Source organism: Arachis ipaensis, chromosome B04 (genome assembly GCF_000816755.2).
Source record: "Arachis ipaensis cultivar K30076 chromosome B04, Araip1.1, whole genome shotgun sequence".
NCBI classification, from domain to species: Eukaryota; Viridiplantae; Streptophyta; class Magnoliopsida; order Fabales; family Fabaceae; genus Arachis; species Arachis ipaensis.
The window spans coordinates 92468445-92490282 of record NC_029788.2 but is presented as its reverse complement, the minus strand read 5'-3'; the positions used below and the strand labels follow the sequence as shown (position 1 = coordinate 92490282).

At 35.7% G+C, this 21838-nt stretch overlaps 1 protein-coding gene and 1 long non-coding RNA gene across 2 annotated transcripts; both read left to right on the top strand.

Moving 5' to 3' along the window:
* On the top strand, positions 1029-1354 carry LOC110270706. Its single transcript, XR_002360350.1, has 2 exons — positions 1029-1147; positions 1239-1354. It is a non-coding gene; the product is annotated as an uncharacterized LOC110270706 (long non-coding RNA).
* On the top strand, positions 3620-4816 carry LOC110271127 (pectin acetylesterase 9-like). The gene is made up of 3 exons (XM_021121328.1): positions 3620-3901; positions 4000-4105; positions 4256-4816. The coding sequence occupies exons 1-3, from the start codon at positions 3818-3820 to the stop codon at positions 4450-4452; spliced, it is 387 nt and encodes a 128-aa protein (XP_020976987.1). The 5' UTR covers positions 3620-3817; the 3' UTR covers positions 4453-4816.

The following is a 21838-nucleotide window of genomic DNA, read 5'->3' as shown; positions in this document are numbered from 1 at the left end:
TTGCACAAATTCTGGTCCTGCCCAAGATCTATGAAATTTAGGAAGTTATGTATGTATGATATTTCTCAATGCTTCAATACTGGTTTTACCATTACTTAGTACTTACAGATTAAGTCATCACATAATATATATAGCCAAGTATTTGTCATACAGGTTAGCAAGTGCCACTTAAATTTGAAACATAAGGTATGTGTTGTAATTTTTACCATCCTTAAGGCAACTAGGGCCTTCTGCTAAGCTAAATAACTGGAGGGAATATATCATACATGCTCTAAATATAATTGCAAATTGCTTAGGTTGTTCTTGATTGTTGTCATTCATGTTATTAACATACATGAATAAAGAAACAAGAAGCTGCTTTACATCCGTAATAGGTTAAGGTCAAGGAGTGATTTAATGATAGAACTAGTCTATTTAATCATTTGTAACTAGTATAAAAGAAGTTGAAATAACAAGAGTTGGATGCCTACAAAAACTTAGATGAAGGTCGTCAAATTAGAGGATACATTAACTTGTTTGGTAGATACAATAAACTGAATTTATTTATTAAAATTTTTAGTTGAATTTTGTTATAAATGCTCCATTATTACTCACGTACTCATTCTGGGAATTGACAAGGCTGGAAAAACAGTATTGCATATTTCGAATGCCATTTTTTTACAAAATTGTTGAACTTCGTTATGTTTCCCTGAGTTGCTGAATACATTAACTTTACAGACTTTGTTGGAGAGGATGAAGTCAGTGTACTCAAACATAGAAAGCCTTCCTCCTGATCGAATCATTCCAACTGTGGGGTAGAATATCAATCGTATTGAAGCTGCAAATAGGAAACTTGTGTTCTGGGACTTGGGAGGTAAGGTATGGGCATATGTTAGAAGGATGAATGATTAATAAAAATTGAATTGAATTTTTCTTGTTCAATATCTTGTTTTGGATTGATTAAAATGAATGATGGAAATTTTATTGTTGTTGAAATTTTTGTTGTTGTTGAATATTCATTCGATTAAAAAGAGAAAAAAGGAACTAAAAGCAAAGTGTCTTGTTTTCAATGTTGCAGGTCTCGTTTAATTTGAGTTGAACCGTTTGGTTATGTTGGCTGTGTGATTTCCTCACATGTTTGTGCTAACTAAACAATTTGAAACTATAGGTACTAGAGATAGTAAAGCTCAAATTTTCTAGACAATTTTTTAGAATTGCATTAATTGACATCATATTGTTATTGTTGGTCGTCTTTTCAGGTGTGTGTCACTTATTAGAAGCTTCTCCATGAGAAAGAAGATGTATGAACATGATGGAGTTTGTAATTTGTAGTTTATATTTTGGAGATTTATAATTTCTTGTTTTTCTTGTCCTATATATCTATCTAGTTCATTAGAGTTCTTCAATGTGTCTTGTCAGTTTGTACTTTAAAGTTTATGTGTTGAAGATTTATAAAACAATCTTAGTTAAATGAAAGATACTTGAACTATCTATGTTATTATATATTATATGAATGTTGACTTGCTGAGTAAATTAGTTAATATATTAATTAATTAAAAAATAATATAATTTAGAAAATTATGCGTATAATTTGTATTAAAAAAATTATTACAAAATAAATAGTGTTTTGTAACTAAAGAAAAAAAATGTTACAAAATCAAGTTATTTTTTGAAACAAAATTTTATGATAGGAAAAAATAGATTGTCACCAAAAATACCTTGAAGATCAAAATTTGTTACCACTTTTGTAACGACTTCTGGTTTTTTGTATCAGAAAAATTTGTTACAAAATATCACTTTGAATTGTAACAGTTCCATTTTTTGTTACAAAAACTTTTTGTAACGGAACATACTGCAACGGCCTCTTTTTTTTGTTACAAAATCCTTTTGTTTCAAAATTTTGATTTTTTGTAACAATTTTTTTTGTTACAAATATTGCTTTTTCTTGTAGTGAGTTGGGGATGCGCGACAGAGGGACAGTCCAATGGTTAGCTACCAGGACTTGTCAGGTTGGCTATATAACCGACAGATGATTTCATCAGCCATTAGGGACAGGCATTCATCATATTGCATAATACGTGATTTGTTTGAGATTGCCTAATTGATTGCATATTACTTGCTAATTGTCTAGATGTCTTATCTGTTCCTATTTGTATATCTCTTGTCTGATATAACTGTGTTTGCCATATTATACTCCTGTTGGTGGTTGGGAGGTTTGAAGGATTTGTAACAGGAAGTACTAGTTAGACTGAAGAATCTTTAGTCAGTTGCCATTTATGGTTTAGCTTGTTTATAAGCTTTGATTTTATCTGGTGGAAGTTCTAGGATTGCCTTCGGCTTTCCCCTGATATTACATGTTATATATGTGGGAACTGTTACCATGCTGGAAACCTCCGGTTCTCACCCATGCGGATTTTGTGGTTTTCATATGCAGGACGTGAGGTTTCTCGCTGAGGCATGCTGGAGACTTCTGGATTAGCGAAGATCCTTTGTTCTTGGGTCTCTATTTTTTGGGTTATATGTTATGCTTAGATACTTTTATCTCCATTAAATAATACAAACTGTGATGACTCCTCTTAGAGGGGATTTTTGGAGAATAGGTTCACTGTATTTATGTCCCTTTGGGTTTCCTTTGGGGTTTTCCTATTTTATTTACTTGTATATATATTGCTACGCTCGGACCGGTTATCTTTGCAACTAGATTATGAGTTTTGATATTCATGTTTTTGACACTCCTTTGTATATATATAATCTCACGTTGGATTATCCTTATTCGTTACGTTTTCGATCGAAGTGTTGCGCTTTCGAGTTGCGATTTTGTTTTACCCCTTTTCTTCAAAGGCTCCTAGTTATAATCTTTATTCACACTACTATATGTACTAAATTTTAATTTTTAGAGGTCGTAATACCTTGCCATCTCTGAATTATGACTTAAGCATAAGACTCTATATGGTAGGGTGTTACACTTGAGGGAGTGAACATTTGCATGGTGGTTCACCAACCCAGGTAACTTTTTATTAAATTATCTAAGTTAAAATCTGCATGAGAAAACATTTTGCAGATTAATCTTATGCTTCCCTCACAATGATTTGATGATTGATTTTGATACTTCAGCTATGCATTGTTGAAGATGTTTGATGCATTGTAAGTGTTTAAGTGTTTGTTTTTTATTTTGATACTAAAAGATAACAACCAACATTATCCTTTTGAGTATCCTAATCTGATGATGGACGACCACATTCACTTCTCTGCTTTCTTCAACTATGATAATCCACTGCATAAGGTCCTTCCTGCCACAGCAAAGCGACCAATAAATTTGCAATATCCCTTGTCTTAAATTGCATCTATGAGCCTGTGGCAATTTCATTTGATGGCCAAAATTTTTGCAGCCTAGAGTCTTTGAATTCGGAAGGCAAGGTTTGTATTTTCTATATCCTCTTCTGGGGCTTGTTCATATGAGTATGAATGAGAACACTTGCCACTGTTTCAATATCAGATCATAATTATATAGTGCCTAATTTGATGAAAAACATATATATTGTATATGAATATTATATATTATTTTATGTGACTAGTTCCATAGAAAATACTAGTGCTGGATTATTATTGTTTGATAAGATTTCTGGATTAATTTTTGTTCCTTATTTAAAGTAATGCATTGGATTATGATAAGTAGTATTATATAACTTATGAACATTTCTATATATTCTTCCTCGAGCAGTAGACGGTGCCTTCAGTAGTATTATATTCAAGACTTAGTGTGTTTATTCTTTTCCCATTAACTTGCATCATTAGCTCAGGAAAACTACACAAGAATTTGACATTTTGCACTGTTTCCATGCAGTGCTTCTTTCCACAATATGTGTTGAGATACATATTGACTCCTTATTTTATCTTAAATTCAGCCTATGTTGTATTTCAAGTAAGAATTCCGGATATATTTTGTAGACTATATTTGCATATATCTTAGTTAATGTCATTGGTAGAATGTAGGATGAATAAAACTTCTCATGTCAACAGTTCCATCATATATTGGTGCCACCTTCTGCAGATATGCATGGACATTGGAACAAGTGCAAATTGGACCCAGCAGCATGCACACCACTCCAAATCGCCATATTACAAGATTCCTCTTTCAATTGTCATATTAACCATTCAGTTTTTGAAATCACCCCGATGTGTTAGTATTTTCACTCTTTTGTCAAAGAACTACAAACTTTACTTCATACATGTTTGAAACCGATTTTGCTGACTATACTAAGTGCATTTTGTTCAGCTTTTAGGCTCGACATGCTTGCAACTTTTAGACCTTTCGCAATCTATTTGGGAAGAGGAGGAATGTTCATAAACTCATGTTTTGCTCACTGCCAAAGTGAATCACAAGATACGTGGTTTGAAGATGATTCCCCAAGAATAAACAAGGTATTAATTGCTATGAGACTTTGTTATACTGTACATTGTTTAACACGATAATAGGCTAGTGGTAATCAATTGCACCAAACATGCGTTTAGTGTTATAGGACAAATAAGAGTTTAAAGCAAAGGAAATAGGCTGAACAATACTAGTGATCTTTACACTCACAACTAGTGAATTTTCTAAGTCAGTAACACTGTTAAAATTCTGTCTTTTACAGACAATTGTAGAAGTAGTTGATGATTGGTATTTTAGCAGAAAAAGAAGCAAGGAAATAGACTATCCATACCCATGTGACACAACTTGTCACAATCTTATACCATATCCTCGTGGTAATATCTGTTTCTTAAAAATTTTATACACTAGTTGCTTTGGATATCGCGAAGACTTGAGGTCCATTTATCTAATAAAAAATTTGGAATGTTGCAGGCCAATAGAAAATTAAATTCAAAAACTTTCAACTCTTACACCAACTTTTTTGCCTCTCATAGTAAAGCTATTCTCTAAGAAAGGGTTCAAGGATCATTTTTCAAGTACAGAAGATACACAAGTATACAGCTATCAAGCATGCAGCAGAAGCTTGACGATCTTTGTGAGCAGTTAAATAGCACTAAAGAGCTCTCAACGGCTGCCTTCAACAAATTATCAAACAAGGATGGAGAATTGCAATTGAGTGAGGCGTTTGGCGCTGAAAAAATCAAGTTTGTTGATTGTGGTTATTGGCATTGTGAACAACATCATGACCTTTTCAATGAATTGGTGACTATGAAGCTTTTCAGTTTACTCAACATTTTATGACACTGTTTTGATTATTCACTAATTCACTTTGTTAGCAAGTTTCTAGTTCTAGATTCTTTAGTATATTCATGATTCGTGATTTTCTTTCTTCATGTACTTTTAAATAATTAGATTAGTTACTAAAAATGAAAGTTAGTAGGCTACTTTTAAAGGTACAATTGTAGATCATTGTTAACACTTATATTGCTACATTGATGTAACATAGTTATAAGCTTGTAGTATTTTTTTGTTGTTTAGATTTGTACTATGGTTTATTATTTTTCAAGAAAAAATTGTTTACTATGGTTTATTATTTGACCAGTACGTTCTCCACTAGCCCATATGCCCGCCTCAAGGATTTGTCAACCATTTGCAGGGTTATCATTGTTGCTTGTGCTTTTTGGATTCTCAGCTTCTTCATTACAAACAGAGGCATTAGATTTATGCTTGATCCAAGGTCACACAGTGCTTTCTCAAAAGTAATAGTCCCAATGGTACAGGGGATCAGAAAGCTTCAAAGACCAGGCATCTTCTAGGATAGCTTCCTCTAAAATAGTGCACTGTATTCCTTGGTCAAGACTACAGTTTCATCTCCCTTCAAGGCCTTCTTTTTAGAGAGTAGGCTTTTCATACAGGCTATATAGGGAGGCATCTTCTGCAACACCTCAGTAAAAGGAATATTGATATGCAACTTTTTAAAGATTTCCAAGAACTGAGTGAACTGCTCATCCTTGGTCTCTTTTTGAAGCTTTTGAAGGTGTGGTACTTCAAGATCCTGTGCCATTAATGGGGCGTGTAACAATGTGCTTCTGGCCTTTTCTTGAGCCTTTTCTTCTTTCAGGGCCTTGTACTCTAGGTTATGGCAATTTAGCCTTGTACTCTAGGGTCTTAGGTAAAGCAGGATGTGTATCAAGAGTGACCGAAAAGGGGTTGTCAGGGTGCCTTGAGGGGGCGTTCTTTAAGTCTTCTTGGGTGTTCAGCACCCTCCTTGGCTCCCTTGATGGGCGTTCAGTACCCTCCCTGGCAATCTCTGTCTCTGCAATTTCCTTTTCCAATTTCTCTTTTTCACCCAATTCATCACTGCTCTCAAGTTGAGTGGCTATCGTCTTGCCACTCCTTAATTGAACAGCCTGACATTCCTCTCTACACTTGGAGACCGTATTGCTAGGTGAGGTTTGTTTAGGTGTTCGTTAGTCTTTCTGGTTCAATTACATCTCCTGCTTCCTGAGAGAGGCTCAGGTTTCCTGCATAAAACTTTGTTAGCTCTTTGCAAGTTCTACAATAATGAATGTCAAGTCAGGGATACTCTGAGATTGTGGGGCTGAAAAAGAAGGTTGTTGACTGGATTTTGATTAAAACATCCCTAAGAGCTGCTGGCGTAAGTCGATTGCTGTCTGTGAGGTTGCTCTCTCCATCCAAAGCTTGAGTGATTCCTCCACCCTTGATTAAAAGTCTGAGAATAAGAAGTATCACAGGAGTTTCTAGAGGAATTTTCCATGTAATTAACCTGCTTAGGTGGACACTGGCCATAATTGTAAGGCTCACGTTGAGGGAAGCCACCACTCATATCATAGGGGACATCCGGAGGAGCACTATGAACTTTGGCAACCGAGATCTACACGCTACCTAATTGTTTAGTGAGAAGGCTCATCTGCTGAAATATATGCTTGTTTCTAAGCAAGAAGTGCATCTACAGCATATACCTCCATGACTCTTTCCTGTTTCTGCTCACACATAAACAGAGAACAAAGAAAAGTGGAAATCTCTACATCAGAGTGTAGAAAATTTCCAGTGAGGTATCCTATGTAAAAGAAAAAAAGAAATAAGAGAAAATAAAACAAGAAATTAAACAAACAAATTCAAAAATAACAAGAAAAATAGACTAAAATTTCGAAAACTAAGAGGTCAAGACACTAAAAATTTCGAAAATAAAAAGGAAAGACACTAAAGGGACACCAAACTTGAAATCAGAAATAAAGGAAAGATAAACAAAACTTAATTTGAAAATTAAAGGAAAAAGAAAGAAACAAAACTAAGAAAAATACCTAATCTAAGTAACCAGACAACTAGTAGTTGTCAATTACAAACAATACTCGTCAACGGCGCCAAAAATTTGGTGCGGGAATTCGAGATTCCCACAACTTAACCGACAAGTGCACTGGGTCATCCAAGTAATACCTCAGGTGAGTGAGGATCGATCCCACGAGGATTGTCCGACTGAGCAACAATGGCTATCCAGTTGGTTTAGTTAGGCGAACAAAAAAAAGGGTTTTGATGGTTGAAGCCGCATAGAACAGTAAATAAGAGAGTAAAGAAGGCAATTAAAGGGTTTGGTGTGAAAACAGTAAGAGAAAAGAGTTAAGGCTTCGGAGATGTTTAGTTTTCCAGATTAAAAGTTCTTACCAACTATTTTAACAATGCATGATTCATTCCATGGCAAACTGTAAATGTCTAAACCCTAATATCTTAGTGATTTAGCCTCCTCTAACCTTCATCAACCGCCACGGTCGTGGTCACTTAATTCCGATTAGAGGGTTAAGTTCAAAAACTAGTTTATGGCCACAAAAACCCTAATTACCCAGTTAGTTCATGTAATTAGAAATTTAGGAGGAATTTTGTTTTCAAGCTATTGTTCAAGCGAGATAACACTCTCAAGAATCACAAGAACTCATGTAGAATAAGGCTCATACTCTCGTTCCACCCATATTCATAAGATTAAGAACGAAAAAAATCCTTGAAATTGAATCAATACATTAATTAAAATAGAAAAGTAATAATCTTAATCCATAGAAATAAAGAGAGCTCCTAACCTTAACTAAGAGGTTTAGTTGCTCATGACTTATAGAGAAATTAAGGTTCTGAGAAACGTGCAGAAGGGAGAGGATCTCCATACAAGAGATCTTTTTCCTTTTTATACTAGCCTAATTTGATGTAAAAATAAAATAAAATAATAAATCCTGAAACTAAAAGATATTGTTTGTAATTAAAAATTACAAAAAAAAAATATAACTAATACTAAATGCTAGATCCACTAGAGATGCTCCAAAAGTGGGCCTTCAAATTCGAATTCAGCTTGCTGGTGTTAAATGCCATATTGGGCGTTTAACGTCCTAAGTGGAGCAACTTTTTATACGCTGCTAGCGCTAAACGCTGGCTGGGTGTTTAGCGCCCTGGGAGGGTGCTGCCAACTTTTCTATTTTTAGCTCCAAACTCTGCCAAACTGCTCCGAATTTTACCTGAAATCATAAAAATACTAAAACAACTCAAAGTAGCATCCAAATAGGATTTTTGCACTAAAATCAAATAAATATAAATAAAATCTAATTAAAAACAACTAGAAAATGATAAGAAAAAGGGTACAAGATGCTCACTCATTAGAGAGCTCCCTTGCGTTTTTGAGTTGCTGGCGCTAAACACCTAGGTCCGTGTTTAGCGCCAGCTTAGCAGCTTCCAACTCTTCTCATTTCTTGCATATGAACTCTGCTAAACCGATCCAAACTTCACCTGAAATAATTAAAACACTAAAGCAACTCAAAGTAGCATCCAAAGAGGTTTCAAACACTAGAATTAAATTAAAAATCAATAAATTTGTATCTAAAATAAATAGAAAATAGAGGAAAGATGCTCACGCATCACAATCCCAAACTTGAACTGTTTCTTGTCCTCAAGCAACTAAAAACAATATAAGACTGAGAAGAGAAATTGCCTAAGACTTGAGTGTTCATTTAAGCTCTGACGGAGGGAAAATGTCGGTAAAGATTTTCACAAAAATATCGTGTTGCAAGTATAGTCTAAACCAACAATTAAACCTCAATCAACATTTAATTTGTTTGTCACTAAAACAAACCCAATAAAAATAAACCGAAGTATTTAAACCTCGGGTCGTCTCGCAAGAAATTACAGGGAAGTATTTTTACTATTGGTTATGGAAAAGTATCTTTTTGGGTTTTTGCAATAAGAGACAAGTAATATAAATAACAAGGAAATAAAATAACAACTAAGAAAAGTCCTAACAAGGATTTAGAATTGGAATTCCTATCCTCATTATCATCATCAATTGTGATGGTAATTGCCTTTTTCTTTCATTTAGTTAACCTCTAACAATGAAGGAAAGTCAAGTGAACAAAAATCAACTTAAGTTCACAAGTCCTAATCAAAGACTAGATTTAGTGAAACCTAAGCCAACTAGCAAGTCTCAATCACCAATCAACAAAAGAATTCAGATAACTCAAGAGTCTCTAATTGATCAATCCAAGTTAAGAACGTAAAAATTTAATTTAAAATCCAACCAAGCATTTTATCAAACACTTGGAAGGCACAACATAAAAACATGATAAAATTAACAAGGAATATTAAATCTAAACAACCAATTGCAAGCATCAATAACTAACAATAAAAGAGAGTAACAATAAACATGGAAAACATAAATTACATTAACAGAATCAAATGTAACAAGAGCTTATAAACATAAAAACGGCGGAAAAGGAAAATCAACAAAAGAAGATAACTAAGGTACTAGAACAAATAAAAGTAGCAGAAAACCAAATTAAAGCAAAGTAGAAGTCTGAAATTGAGAAGAGCTAAACCTAAAAACCCTAAAACCTAGAGAGAGGAGAGAGCCTCTCTCTCTACAAAACTACATATAAACCTAACTATTGTGAATGAAAGTATGAATGAATGTGTGAATGATTGATTCCTCTTCCAGCTCCACTCTGCAGCCTCTGATCAGTATTTTCGGGCCTAAAACTCGGTCCAAAGCAACCCAGAAATTGCCCCCAGCGTTTTCTGTAATTACAGCACGTGACGCTCGTCACGCGTGTGCGTCATCCACGCCTACGCGTCGCTTAGCTGATGCACTGATCACGCGTATTCGTCGTCCACGCGTGCGCGTCGCTGCCATCTTCTCCAAAATTCAATTTCTTGTGTTCCTTCCACTTTTGCATGCTTCCTTTCCATTCTCTAAGCCATTCCTGCCCTGGAAAACCTAAAAATACTGAACACACATTTCACGGAATTGAATGGTAATAAGAGAGGATTAAAATTAGCGAATTTAAGGCCAAAGAAGTATGTTTTCAATTATAGCACAAAATTAGGAAGAAAAATGTAAAACATGCAAATTCTATAAAAAAGTGTGAGAATAATGGACAAAATCCACTCAATTCAATACAAAATAAACTATAAAATAGCAGTTTATCAATCTTCCCACACTTAAACATTATCATGTCCTCATGCTAAGCTCAAGAGAAGCCAAAAGAGTGAAGAGGAATGGTAAAACTTATGAAATGCAGCCTATCTATATGAATGCAACTAAATACAAAATGCTTTTACCTACTTAGTTAAAAGTAAATCAAGTTCTCCAAAAACAAATATGAACTGGATTCCACTAATTTAAATCTCAAAATAAAGTACAAGTAAACTTGCAAGAAGAAAGCTCGTGAAAGCCGGGAACAAAGAATCGAGCATTGAACCCTCACTGGAAGTGTATACACTCTAATCACTCAAGTGTTTAAGGTTTGATTCTCTCAATTCTCTACTAACCTTGCTTTCTAAGGCTTACTCTTCTTCTATCAATCAACAAAAGTTTAATGCACAAATACACATATCAAGAATTTCACAATAAAATCTCGTTGCAAGTATAGTTTCTAAACCAACAAACAATTCTCAATCAAAATTTAGTTTGTCACAAGTATAAACCCCAATAAAAATAACTGAAGCATTTAAACCTCAGGTCGTCTCTCAATGAATTGCAGGGAAGTGTTCATGTTATTGGTTATGGGACAAGTATTTTTGGGGTTTTGAATAAAGGACAAGAAACATAAATGACAAGAAAGTAAATGAAACTCAAATGATAAAAAGGTCTTGGCAAGGGTTGATGGTTAAGGATCTTTATCCTTGTCACTAACCACAACATGATAATTGCAAGGATCAATCCCATTAAGTCATCCTCTAACAAGTGGAGGAAAGTCAAATGAGCTACATCAATCCTAATCCATAAGTCCTAGCCACTCACTAATTAACTTAGTGAAAGCTAGAGTCAATGGACATCAATTATCAAGCACTTGGACATTAGCAACTCAATTTCACCTAAGTTACCATCCTAAGCCAAGAACATAAAAATCTACTCTAACATCCTTCCAAGCATTTAATCAAATACTTGGAAGGCATAAAATGAAAGCAAGTTAAAATGACAACAAGAAATTTAAATCTACAACTACCAATTGCAAGGAATTAACAACAACAAAGCAAATCAACAATAAAGGAACATGAAACATAAATTGCATTAAAGGAAAATAAAAGGAACAAGAGTGCATCAACAACAAAGTAAACAAATACAAAGAGTAAAATACTAAACTAGGAAAGCAAAGGTAAAGGAACAAGAAATTAGAAAGGAAAAGTAAATCAAAGCATGAATTAAACCTAGATCTAAGAAAATCCTAATCTACATCTAACCTAAATTCTAGAGAGAACAGAGAGCTTCTCTCTATAAAATTCTAGCCTAAAACATGATGAAAAAATCCAACTATGACTTCCCCCCTTGACCCCTCTTGATTTCTGCATGAAATAGTCTCTGGAATCAGTTGGATTTGGGCATGGGAAGCTCAGAAATCGGCCCCAACATTTTCACTTTAATGAGGTCACATGCGAGCTGCGATGTGTACGTATGGGTCACGCGTACGCATTGTCTGGCGTTTTGCTTCTCACGCGTACGTGTCATGTCATGCGTACGCGTCGCCATGCGACTTCATATTCATGCGTGCGCATCTGTCACGCGTGCGCGTCGATGTATTCACTCCAAATCCTTGATTTTCCATGAATCCTCCATTTTGCATGCTTTTCTCTTCACTCCTTTGATCCATTCCTAGCCTTTTCAACCTGAATTCACTAACAAACACATCAAGGCATCTAGTGGAATAAAAGGTGAATTAAAACTAGCAAATTAAAGGCCTAAAAAGCATGTTTTCACACTTAAGCACAAATTAAGGGAGAATTACAAAACCATGTTTTCGTATAGGTATACTTTCTTAAGTTGTACAATTGGTGAGCTCCTCATCAAGGTGGCTTGTGCTTGAACTCTTCCTTGAACTTCCACCAATGCTTAGATCTCTAATAAGCTCCATTCTTTAAAATTAATGCCACCAAGCCTTGATGGAGTTCTGCACAAGCTGAGGGCTCCCAAAATTGATCCTCATGTATTCTGGATCCCAAATCTTGTTTCTACACACGTCTTCAAATTGATCATCATTAGTCCATCCGAGTGCCATAATCTTGGAATTCTCACTCAAGCGACAAAACATCATCCTAGACCCAAGCAATCTAGTTCTACACCAAACCTTGCAATCAAACTTTGAACATGCGACCATCATGAACTTTGATTTACAATGCCAACCACTAACCATCTCCCTTTTGCTCTTAAAGCCACAAAGAGCTCTAAGTTACCCATCCGTCTCAAGCAAACCATATTCAAGTGGAATCATAAAGCTTAGGGATAAGAGATTTACCCACTTGAATGAAAGAATGGATGGTGATGGCTTGGGGAGAGGTGTTTCCATTGGTCTTGTAAGCTCTATTCCCTTGTGTTCTTCCTTGATTACCTCCACCTCTAGGCAAGCTTCTTCAATTTTAACCTCTTCCTCTTGGTAGCTTTCTTCCAATTCAATCTCTTTTTCTTTGCTTACCAAGGGCATGGGAGGTTGTGTCTCTTCTTCTTTGGTTTCTATTTCAAGTCAATGGGACAGGATTCAAGTGTAGATAGGAATTCATCAATGATTAAATCCATCTCTTGATCAACCTCTTCAAAGTCTCCATATATGATTTGCTTCGGAAGTTGTACACCCTCCTCAACATCAAATTCAAGCTTCTTGAAGGGAGGTTCCATGATTCTATATTCCCATGAGCTTTCAACATCTCCTAAATCTTCGACCATTTCTTTCTCTTCTTCAACAATCATAGCTTCCTCCAATTGTTCCAACATAAAATCCCACTCCTTATTCTCCACCGGAGTTTCTAATCTCTCCTTCATGCTACACTCTTCTATTGATTCTCCACAATTGGCACTGAAAGTGCCTTGAGTGCGTGAGTATCGGGAGGCTAAAGTGTTTACTACCTTGATCAAGGCGGCCGTGGATTCTAGTACCTCCATTTTCATCTCTTCTTGCCTTTGAAGGAATAAAGTGAGAGAATTATCCATTAGGGCTTGGGGTGGATAGGAGGGTTCATTATTTTGGAGAAAGGGTTCATAATAGGAAGGTGATTCTTCTTGGTGAAAATATGGAGGTGGTGTATATAAAATGTATGGTTCTTGGGAGTATTGATATTGGAATATGGGTGGTTCTATAGGTTTTCTCTCATAATAGTCACAAGGATGAGGTAAGGGTGATTGGTTATATGATGCATGAGGGTCATAGGAAGGTGTTTGGTAAAAAGGGGCTTGTGAGTATGGTTGAGGGCTATGTTGAGGATGAGGCTCATAGGCATATGGTGGTGGTTGTTGACAACCACAATGAGGATCACCACATCCATTAGATTGATATGTATTAGGAGTGGAATTATACCTATAAGAAACCGGAGGAGGTTGTTGCCATGAAGATTGAGCATATGCTTGAGGCTCTTCCCACCTTTGATTGTTCCATCCTTGATGCATATTCTCATTGAAATTCCCATTTCCTACAACATAATTGTAACCAAACTCATAGCCAAAAGGATGAGAATTTATGGTAGCAAGGGAAAATAGAAACAAAAACTAGTAAAAATTAAAGAGAACAAACTCCTACAACTACCAAAAACAAACAAAGAAGCAAAAGGCAAACATATTCACAATATTCACATATATACAATAACCAATAACAAGGCACACATTTGCAAATTCTCCGGCAACGATGCCATTTTGATGAGAGATATTTTGGTCGATATAGAATTTCTCAATGAAATATTTACGTTGCAAGTATAGTTCTAAACCAACAATGAATCCTTACATCGAATTTAATATGGTTGTCACTAGTTCAACCCCAATAAAATAACCGAGAGTATTAATCCTGGGTCGTTCTCCCTAAGAATTACAATGGAATGCTTTATTATTGGCTATGAAGGAGTGTTTTGGGGTTTTTTGTAATAAGGGGCAAGAAATATAAATAGCAAAAGAAATAAGCTAAATACTAAGAAAGCTCTTGGCAAGGAATGAGAATTAGAAGTCCTATCCTCATTATCATCATCAATTGTGACAAGAATTGTCCATTGCTCCACTTAGTTAACCTCTAACTATGAAGGAAAGTCAAGTGGATATAATCAACTTGAGTCCACAAGTCCTAGTCAAATCCTAAGGAAAGACTAGCTTTAGTAGCATTATAGTCAACTAGCAATTTTCAATTATCAATCAACAAAAGAGTTTGATAACTCAAGAATCTCCAATTACTCAACTCAAGCCAAGAGGAGAAAAATCTACTCTAACATCCTTCCAAGCATTTTGTCAAACACTTGGAAGGCATGAAAGGAAAGCTAAATAAGATTGCAAGAAATATAAATCTACAACTACCAATTTCAAGAAATTAACAACAACAAAGCAATTAAACAATAAAAGAAATCAAACATAAATTGCATTAAAGAAAAATAGAAGAAACAAGAGTGCATCAATAACAAGGTAAACAAATACAAGGAGTAAAATACTAAACTAGGAAAGCAAAGGTAAAGGAACAAGAAATTGGAAAGGAAAAGTCAATCAAAGCATGAATTAAATCTAGATCTAAAGAAATCCTAATCTACATCTAACCTAATTCTAGAGAGAAGAGAGAGCTTCTCTCTCTAGAATTCTAACCTAAAACATGATAAAAACTCCACTATGACCCCCCCCCCTTTAACCCCTCTTGAATTCTGCATGTAATAGCCTCAAAAATGAGTTGGATTTGGGCCTGGGAAGCTTAGAAATCGCCCCCAGCATTTTCACTTTAATGAGGTCACGTGCGAACTGCGACGCGTATGCATGGGTCACGCGTACGCGTCGTCTGGCGTTTTGCTTCTCACGCGTACGCGTCATGTCACGCGTACACATCGCCATGCGACTTCATATCCACGCGTGCGCGTCGATGTATGCACTCCAAATCCTTGATTTTCCATGAATCCTCCATTTTGCATGATTTTCTATTCACTCCTTTGATATATTCCTAGCCTTTTCAACCTAAATTCACTAACAAACACATCAAGGCATCTAGTGGAATCAAAGGTAGATTAAAATTAGCAAATTAAAGGCCTAAAAAGCATGTTTTCACTCTTAAGCACAAATTAGGAGAAAGTCATGAAACTATGCCATTTCATTGAATAAATGTGAGAAAATTTGATAAAATTCCCAAATTAAACACAAGATAAACCACAAAATTGGAGTTTATGTCATGCGTGCGCGTCGATGTATGCACTCCAAATCCTTGATTTTCCATGAATCCTCCATTTTGCATGATTTTCTCTTCACTCCTTTGATCCATTCCTAGCCTTTTCAACCTGAATTCACTAACAAACACATCAAGGCATCTAGTGGAATCAACGGTGAATTAAAACTAGCAAATTAAAGGCCTAAAAAGCATGTTTTCACACTTAAGCACAAATTAAGGGAGAATTACAAAACCATGCTATTTCATTAAATAAATGTGAGAAAAGTTGATAAAATCCACTCAATTCAGCATAAAATATACCACAAAATAGTGGTGCATCAAAGGGTATGTAAACCCGATTGTGAATTTAAGAATAAATGTGTAAGGAATGTGATTCCTGGCATAATGTGGACCTAATATATTATTATTGAAAGTAAAGGTCAAAGTATGATTTTAAAAAGAAAAAGGTCTAACATATGATTAAAGAAAGTATATTATTTGAATTGTGATATGATTGTTTAATTAGCAAGGACGTGGAATTTGTCCCGCTTGCGTGAAGAGATATGATTTTCTAATAAAAAATTGTTAATGATTAGTGATTACTTGCCGGGCAAGGACAGTAGTATTGTCTCACTTGCTCAGTATGTTGTTATTATGTGGGGATGGTGGTTTCATCCCACTCACGGTGAGGATGGTGGCTTTGTCCCGCTGACGGATTGACAATGAGGTTAAATATTTTAGTAATAGTTGGGGATATATGGGATTAAGACTTATAAAATTAATTACAATTGTAATTGTAGTTGATTGTGATTATAACAGTGATATGAGACACATGCACCTGGCAAGGATGGTAATTTTATCCCGCTTGCGCAGTATTATGGTGTAAACATGGAGATGGTGATTTTGTCGCACCACAGTAAGGACGGTGGTTTTTTCCCGCTGATAGTTTGAGGATGATTGTCCTTGTGAAAAATGTGATTTTAGAAAATTATGATTACGATTATGATCCTTATTATGACTATGGTTATGTTTGATTATGATTGTGATTGTTATATAATAATTGAATTGGCAAGGATGGAGGTTTTTTCCTACATGCATGAATATGATTGAGATGTGATTATCGAATTAGCAAGGACAGAGGTTTTGTCCCACTTGCGTGATTTTGATTGAGATGTGATCATTGATTGGCAAGGACGTGGATTTTGTCCCGCTTGCATGATTATGATTGAGATGTGATTATTGATTGGCAGTGTTGTAGGTTTTGTCCTGCTTGTGTGATTTTGATTGAGATATGACACTTGAATTGGCAATGACAGAGATTTTGTCCCGCTTGCATGACTGATGAGACACCTGCACCTAGCAAGGATGGTGATTTTGTCTCTTTTGCTCAGTGTTATGGTGGACTCGTAAGGTTGATGATTCCCTCTCTTGTTGCATGGACAAGTGAGGTTGAGGATTCTCTCTCTTGTTGCATCAGAAAATTGGATAGAATGTTGAGAATTCCCTTCAGTCTAATTTCCAAACTGTGGTATGGACGAGTTAGGTTGAGGATTTCCTTTCTTGTTGCATCACAGTCTCTTTGATCGTAAGGGTGGCCGGACACACTCTCAGATAGTGCTGCCTCTAAGAGAATGTGACAGGGTACTCTCCCTACGAGACCAGTTTACACATGCATGGGATATTTTTCCTCTTGGGGATGCACGATAGAAAGATGATGTCTGGGTTAGATACTGGATGTGTCGGGTCTGACAGTTTAACCGACACGTGAGCTCACAGCTAGTAAGACAAGAATGTATCATATTGCATATATTTGTATATTGCTTGAAATTGTTTGTTTGTTGTCTATGCTTGTGTAATTGGAATGTGTCGTGATTGTTTGCTTGATTGTTTACTTGTTTGTGATTGAGGTTGTTAGTTTGGAATCAAAATAAATGATAGTAGTCTTTAAAGAAAGAGATTAACTGGATGATAAATCTAAAAAGAAATAAAAAGTGAATAACCCGTGATCGAAAGTATGAAAAGTAAATAACGGAGAAATTAAATTGGTTAATTATAAGGAAAAGGATAGTTTAGAAAAGAAAATGATATTAAGGAATGAGTTATGAGAGAGAAGCAGTTGAATTCTAAAAGTTGGAAGATAAGGAATTTCCAAGAGAAAGATTTATAAGACAAGAACTGATTAACTGTCATAAGGCAATTTATGTTTTATATTTTCTTATGACAATTCTAAAATCTCTACTAATTAAGATCGTGTAGTTTGGTTTTCACCCCTTACATCCCAATATTTTTCAGGGAACGAACAAAAAAGCCTCAAGGATTTAGCAGAATACGACCGTGCTTTATTTGTTTTCTTAGATGTTCCCTCGCCTTTAATATTTTTATAAATTTTTGTACTGAGGGATAAAAATTATTTGTTTTATATATACATACTAATATGAATATAAAAATATAGTTAATGTATTTTATTCATGAGAATAAATATAGCTGCTTGAGTTGTAGTAATTATTGATTACTTTGTAATAATTGGAATATGAAATGTATGTATGTATAAAAAAGATATGTCTTTAGTTTTAAGTTTCGTTCTTAAAGGCTTCTATATATATAAGTAAGTAATACAAGGTATATACATAATACTTTTGTTATTAACGATATCATAACTTAAGCATGATATCTTAATAATAAGGGCGTTACAAAATAAAAAGAGATTAATGCTTTTAATAAATCTTAATCAATGTGTAGAAGATAGTAATTACATCATAAGCAGAAATTAATTTACACAAATTCATTAGTTTACCTCTTTCAATACCAAAATACGAACTTTGTGAAAAATTTTTGAGTCGGCAAAGCATTTTTTCTCAAAAGAAATAGGTAGCAGTTGGAAATAGCAAAGGAGAGGAAACTTAAGTTATTTTTTCTAAATAATTGTTATTCATTTTTCCATGTTTTATTCTTCTAGATGGATGTAGTCGGTAGGATAACTAATTAGGAAGCAAAGCTTCCTATAAAGAATTGGTGGGTTTTAATAAAAGAAAATGGGTGAAATCATAAAGATGGCACCTTCTTCAACTAACACCTGTGTAGAGGGATATTAGAAGCAAACATATCATAGGGACAAATGGCTACTTCAAATAAATATACAACTACGCGTAATATATTTCGAATACATTCACAATAATTATGTAATATAATTTTGGCAACTTTGACATAGCTAATATGTTCTAATAACGTGCTAATATCTTGGGAGAAAATTTTATGCTGTCTGTAAAGCAGGTGTTATAGTGAAGAAGATTCTTCTGTACACGGTATGTGATGTTTTCTTACTCAATAGTTGTAGTTCTTATGTTGTTAACTTGTCCTCTAATGGTTTGTTTTTGTATTATTTAAAATTTTGGTATTACATACCTATAGTGGTATTTAACTGATTATATTATGTTATAGGTTACTAATAGGTGTGACCAACAAAAAAAAACATATAACAAGATGTGTCAATAAACATTTCTGATATGCTACACAAGGTAACATTTTCAAAAAACGTTTAGGATATAAATTGCCTTGAACCTAAAAAAAATTTAATGTAACAATATTCAATTTGTATACCACCTGCTCTTCAAAAGTAATTCATGTGAACCAGTAAGATCTACTTGGTTTTTTCTTTCTTTTTTTTTTTCATCTTCAGTACTTTAGGATAAAATTAGTATTTGGTTTCATTTTCTATCTTCCATTATTGATTTTATATTTTGATCTTATTCAATCTTTTATATCTATATTTATTTGTGTTGCTACTATTAATATCATATTATAATAAAAGTAATATTAATTATATTAATTTCATTCTATTGGTGAACAAAGCAAGGGTGGTTGAGGAGTATGCCAAGACCGTAGCGGCATTCAAGGACACCCTTGGAGGAAATACTAGCAAGGGACGTAGCAAGTATTACCATCCGAGGGGTCAAAGCTTTAAGAGAGGAAGATATGCACATCAAGGTCCAGGAGGCTTCAGAAAGAACACTCAGGATTAGTTTCAGCGTGGTAAAGGGAGAGGAAGTCAGAGTGGTTGTTTCAACTGTGGCTTGCCTGGTCATATCGCGAGGGATTGCACTCGTGGGAAGAACCCGAATGCGGGTCAGAGTCAGCACCAGGGGCGAGTTTTTGCTGTGAATGCCAAGGATGCTTCTAAGGCGGATCCTTTGATGATAGGTATTTGTTTAATTGGTAATAAGACTTTAATTGCATTATATGATACTAGAGTATTGCATTCGTTTATCTCGTTTGCTAAAGTTGAGGAATTAGGCTTGAAAGTGTCAGAGTTACCTTTTGACCTGCATGTACATACTCCGCATCAGACAGTTATGACTAGATCAGGTTGTAGACAAGTAGGTTTCAAACTTGAGGGTAGAGATTTTGTGCATGATTTGATCTATTTACCAATGGTTGGGTTGGAGATGATTTTGGAATTTGATTAGTTGTCGAAGAATCGGGTTTTGTTGGATTGCTTTGAACGGACAATTCAATTTATGCCAGAAGGAGAGAGTGGAGCAGCGATAGCCGCGGAATACTACCTAAACTCTGTAATAGTGCACTGTAGTGCGGAAGAGTGTCAAGGTTACATCTTGTTAACTACTAATGCTTCGAGCGATACCCGAGACTTAGAACAAATACCGGTAGTCAAGGATTTTCCAGAGGTATTTCCGGAAGATATCCCTGAGTTCTCACCTCAATGGGAAATTAAGTTTGTGATTGAATTGGTGCCGGGAGCCGGACCAGTGTCAATTGCTCCTTATAGGATGGCTCCGATAGAGATGGCCGAGTTAAAGACTCAGTTGGAAGAGCTTCTGAACAAGAGGTTCATTCGATCGAGTGTGTCACCGTGGGAGCACCGGTTTTATTGGTAAAGAAGAAGGATGGAGGAATGCAACTGTGTGTGGATTACCGACAACTAAACAAAGTAACTGTGAAGAATAAGTACCCGCTGCCAAGAATAAATGACTTGATGGATCAACTGCAAGGAGCTGGAGTATTTTCCAAGATTGACTTGAGATCCGGTTACCATCAGATAAGGTTGAAGGAGGATGATATTCCTAAGACTGCGTTTAGGACGCGTTATGGACACTACGAGTTTGCGGTGATGTCCTTTGGGTTAACGAACGCACATGCTGTTTTCATGGATTACATGAACAGAGTCTTTCGTCCCTTTCTGGACAAGTTCGTGGTAGTCTTCATAGACGACATCTTAGTTTACTCCAAGACGGCAAAGGAACATGAAGAGCATTTTAGGATTGTTCTGCAAATCCTGAAAGAGCGGAAATTGTATGCTAAGTTGTCAAAGTGTGAGTTCTTGAAGGAGGAAGTGAAATTTCTAGGTCATGTAGTGAGCAAGAGAGGTATAGCGGTAGATCTTTCTAAGGTAGAAGCAGTGATGAAATGGGAAAGACCGACGACGGTAACAGAAGTTAGGAGTTTCTTGGGGTTAGCTGGATATTACTGGCGATTTATCGAAGGATTTTCCCGGATTGCACTACCGATGACCAAGTTGACAAGAAAAGAAGTGCCTTTTGTTTGGACGTTGGAGTGTGAAAGAAGTTTTCAGACCTTGAAGCAGAATCTAACTTCAGCACCTGTTTTGATCTTACCGGAACCGCATGAATCTTGGAAGTGTATTGTGATGCTTCTCTGAAGGGTTTGGGTTGCATGTTGATGCAACACCGGAATGTGGTGGCTTATGCATCGCGTCAACTGAGACCGCATGAGGTGAGCTACCCAACTCATGACTTGGAATTAGTGGCGATTGTGTTTGCATTGAAGATATGGAGGCACCACTTGTACGGGGTGAGATTTAGCGTCTTTTCTGATCATAAGAGTCTCAAGTACATCTTTGATCAGAAAGAGCTTAATATGTGCCAGAGAAGGTGGATGGAGTTGCTTAAAGATTATGATTTCGAGTTGAGTTATCACCCTGGAAAGGCGAATGTGGTAGCAGACGCTTTGAGTCGGAAGTCCTTGACAATAGCTTGGATGAGAATCAAGGAAGAGGAGCTAGTGGAGAAGTTTGTAGATCTTAAGTTGGATATTGGTGAAGATGCCGGAAGAGCTTGCTTAAATTAGTTACAAATCTCAAGTGACTTTAAATCTGAACTCTTAAAGGCTCATCAAAACGATAACGTGTTTCCAAAGGTGTTGCCAGCTATTGAATAAGGGAAGCAATGGAGAGTGTCATGGGTTCAAGATGGATAGTGGAGATTCAAGGGTAGGATCATTGTGGCGGATGTTGGGACGTTGCGGCAAGATATATTGAGAGAAGCGCACAAGAGCGGAT

What these genes read in the sequence shown, in the direction of transcription:
- LOC110271127 (XM_021121328.1), top strand. Translation starts at nt 3,818, where the DNA reads ATGCAGTGCTTCTTTCCACAATATGTGTTGAGATACATATTGACTCCT. An exon ending in CAGCCTATGTTGTATTTCAA is followed by an intron (nt 3,902 to 3,999) that starts GTAAGAATTCCG and finishes TCATGTCAACAG; the next exon opens with TTCCATCATATATTGGTGCC. An exon ending in CCAAATCGCCATATTACAAG is followed by an intron (nt 4,106 to 4,255) that starts ATTCCTCTTTCA and finishes CATTTTGTTCAG; the next exon opens with CTTTTAGGCTCGACATGCTT.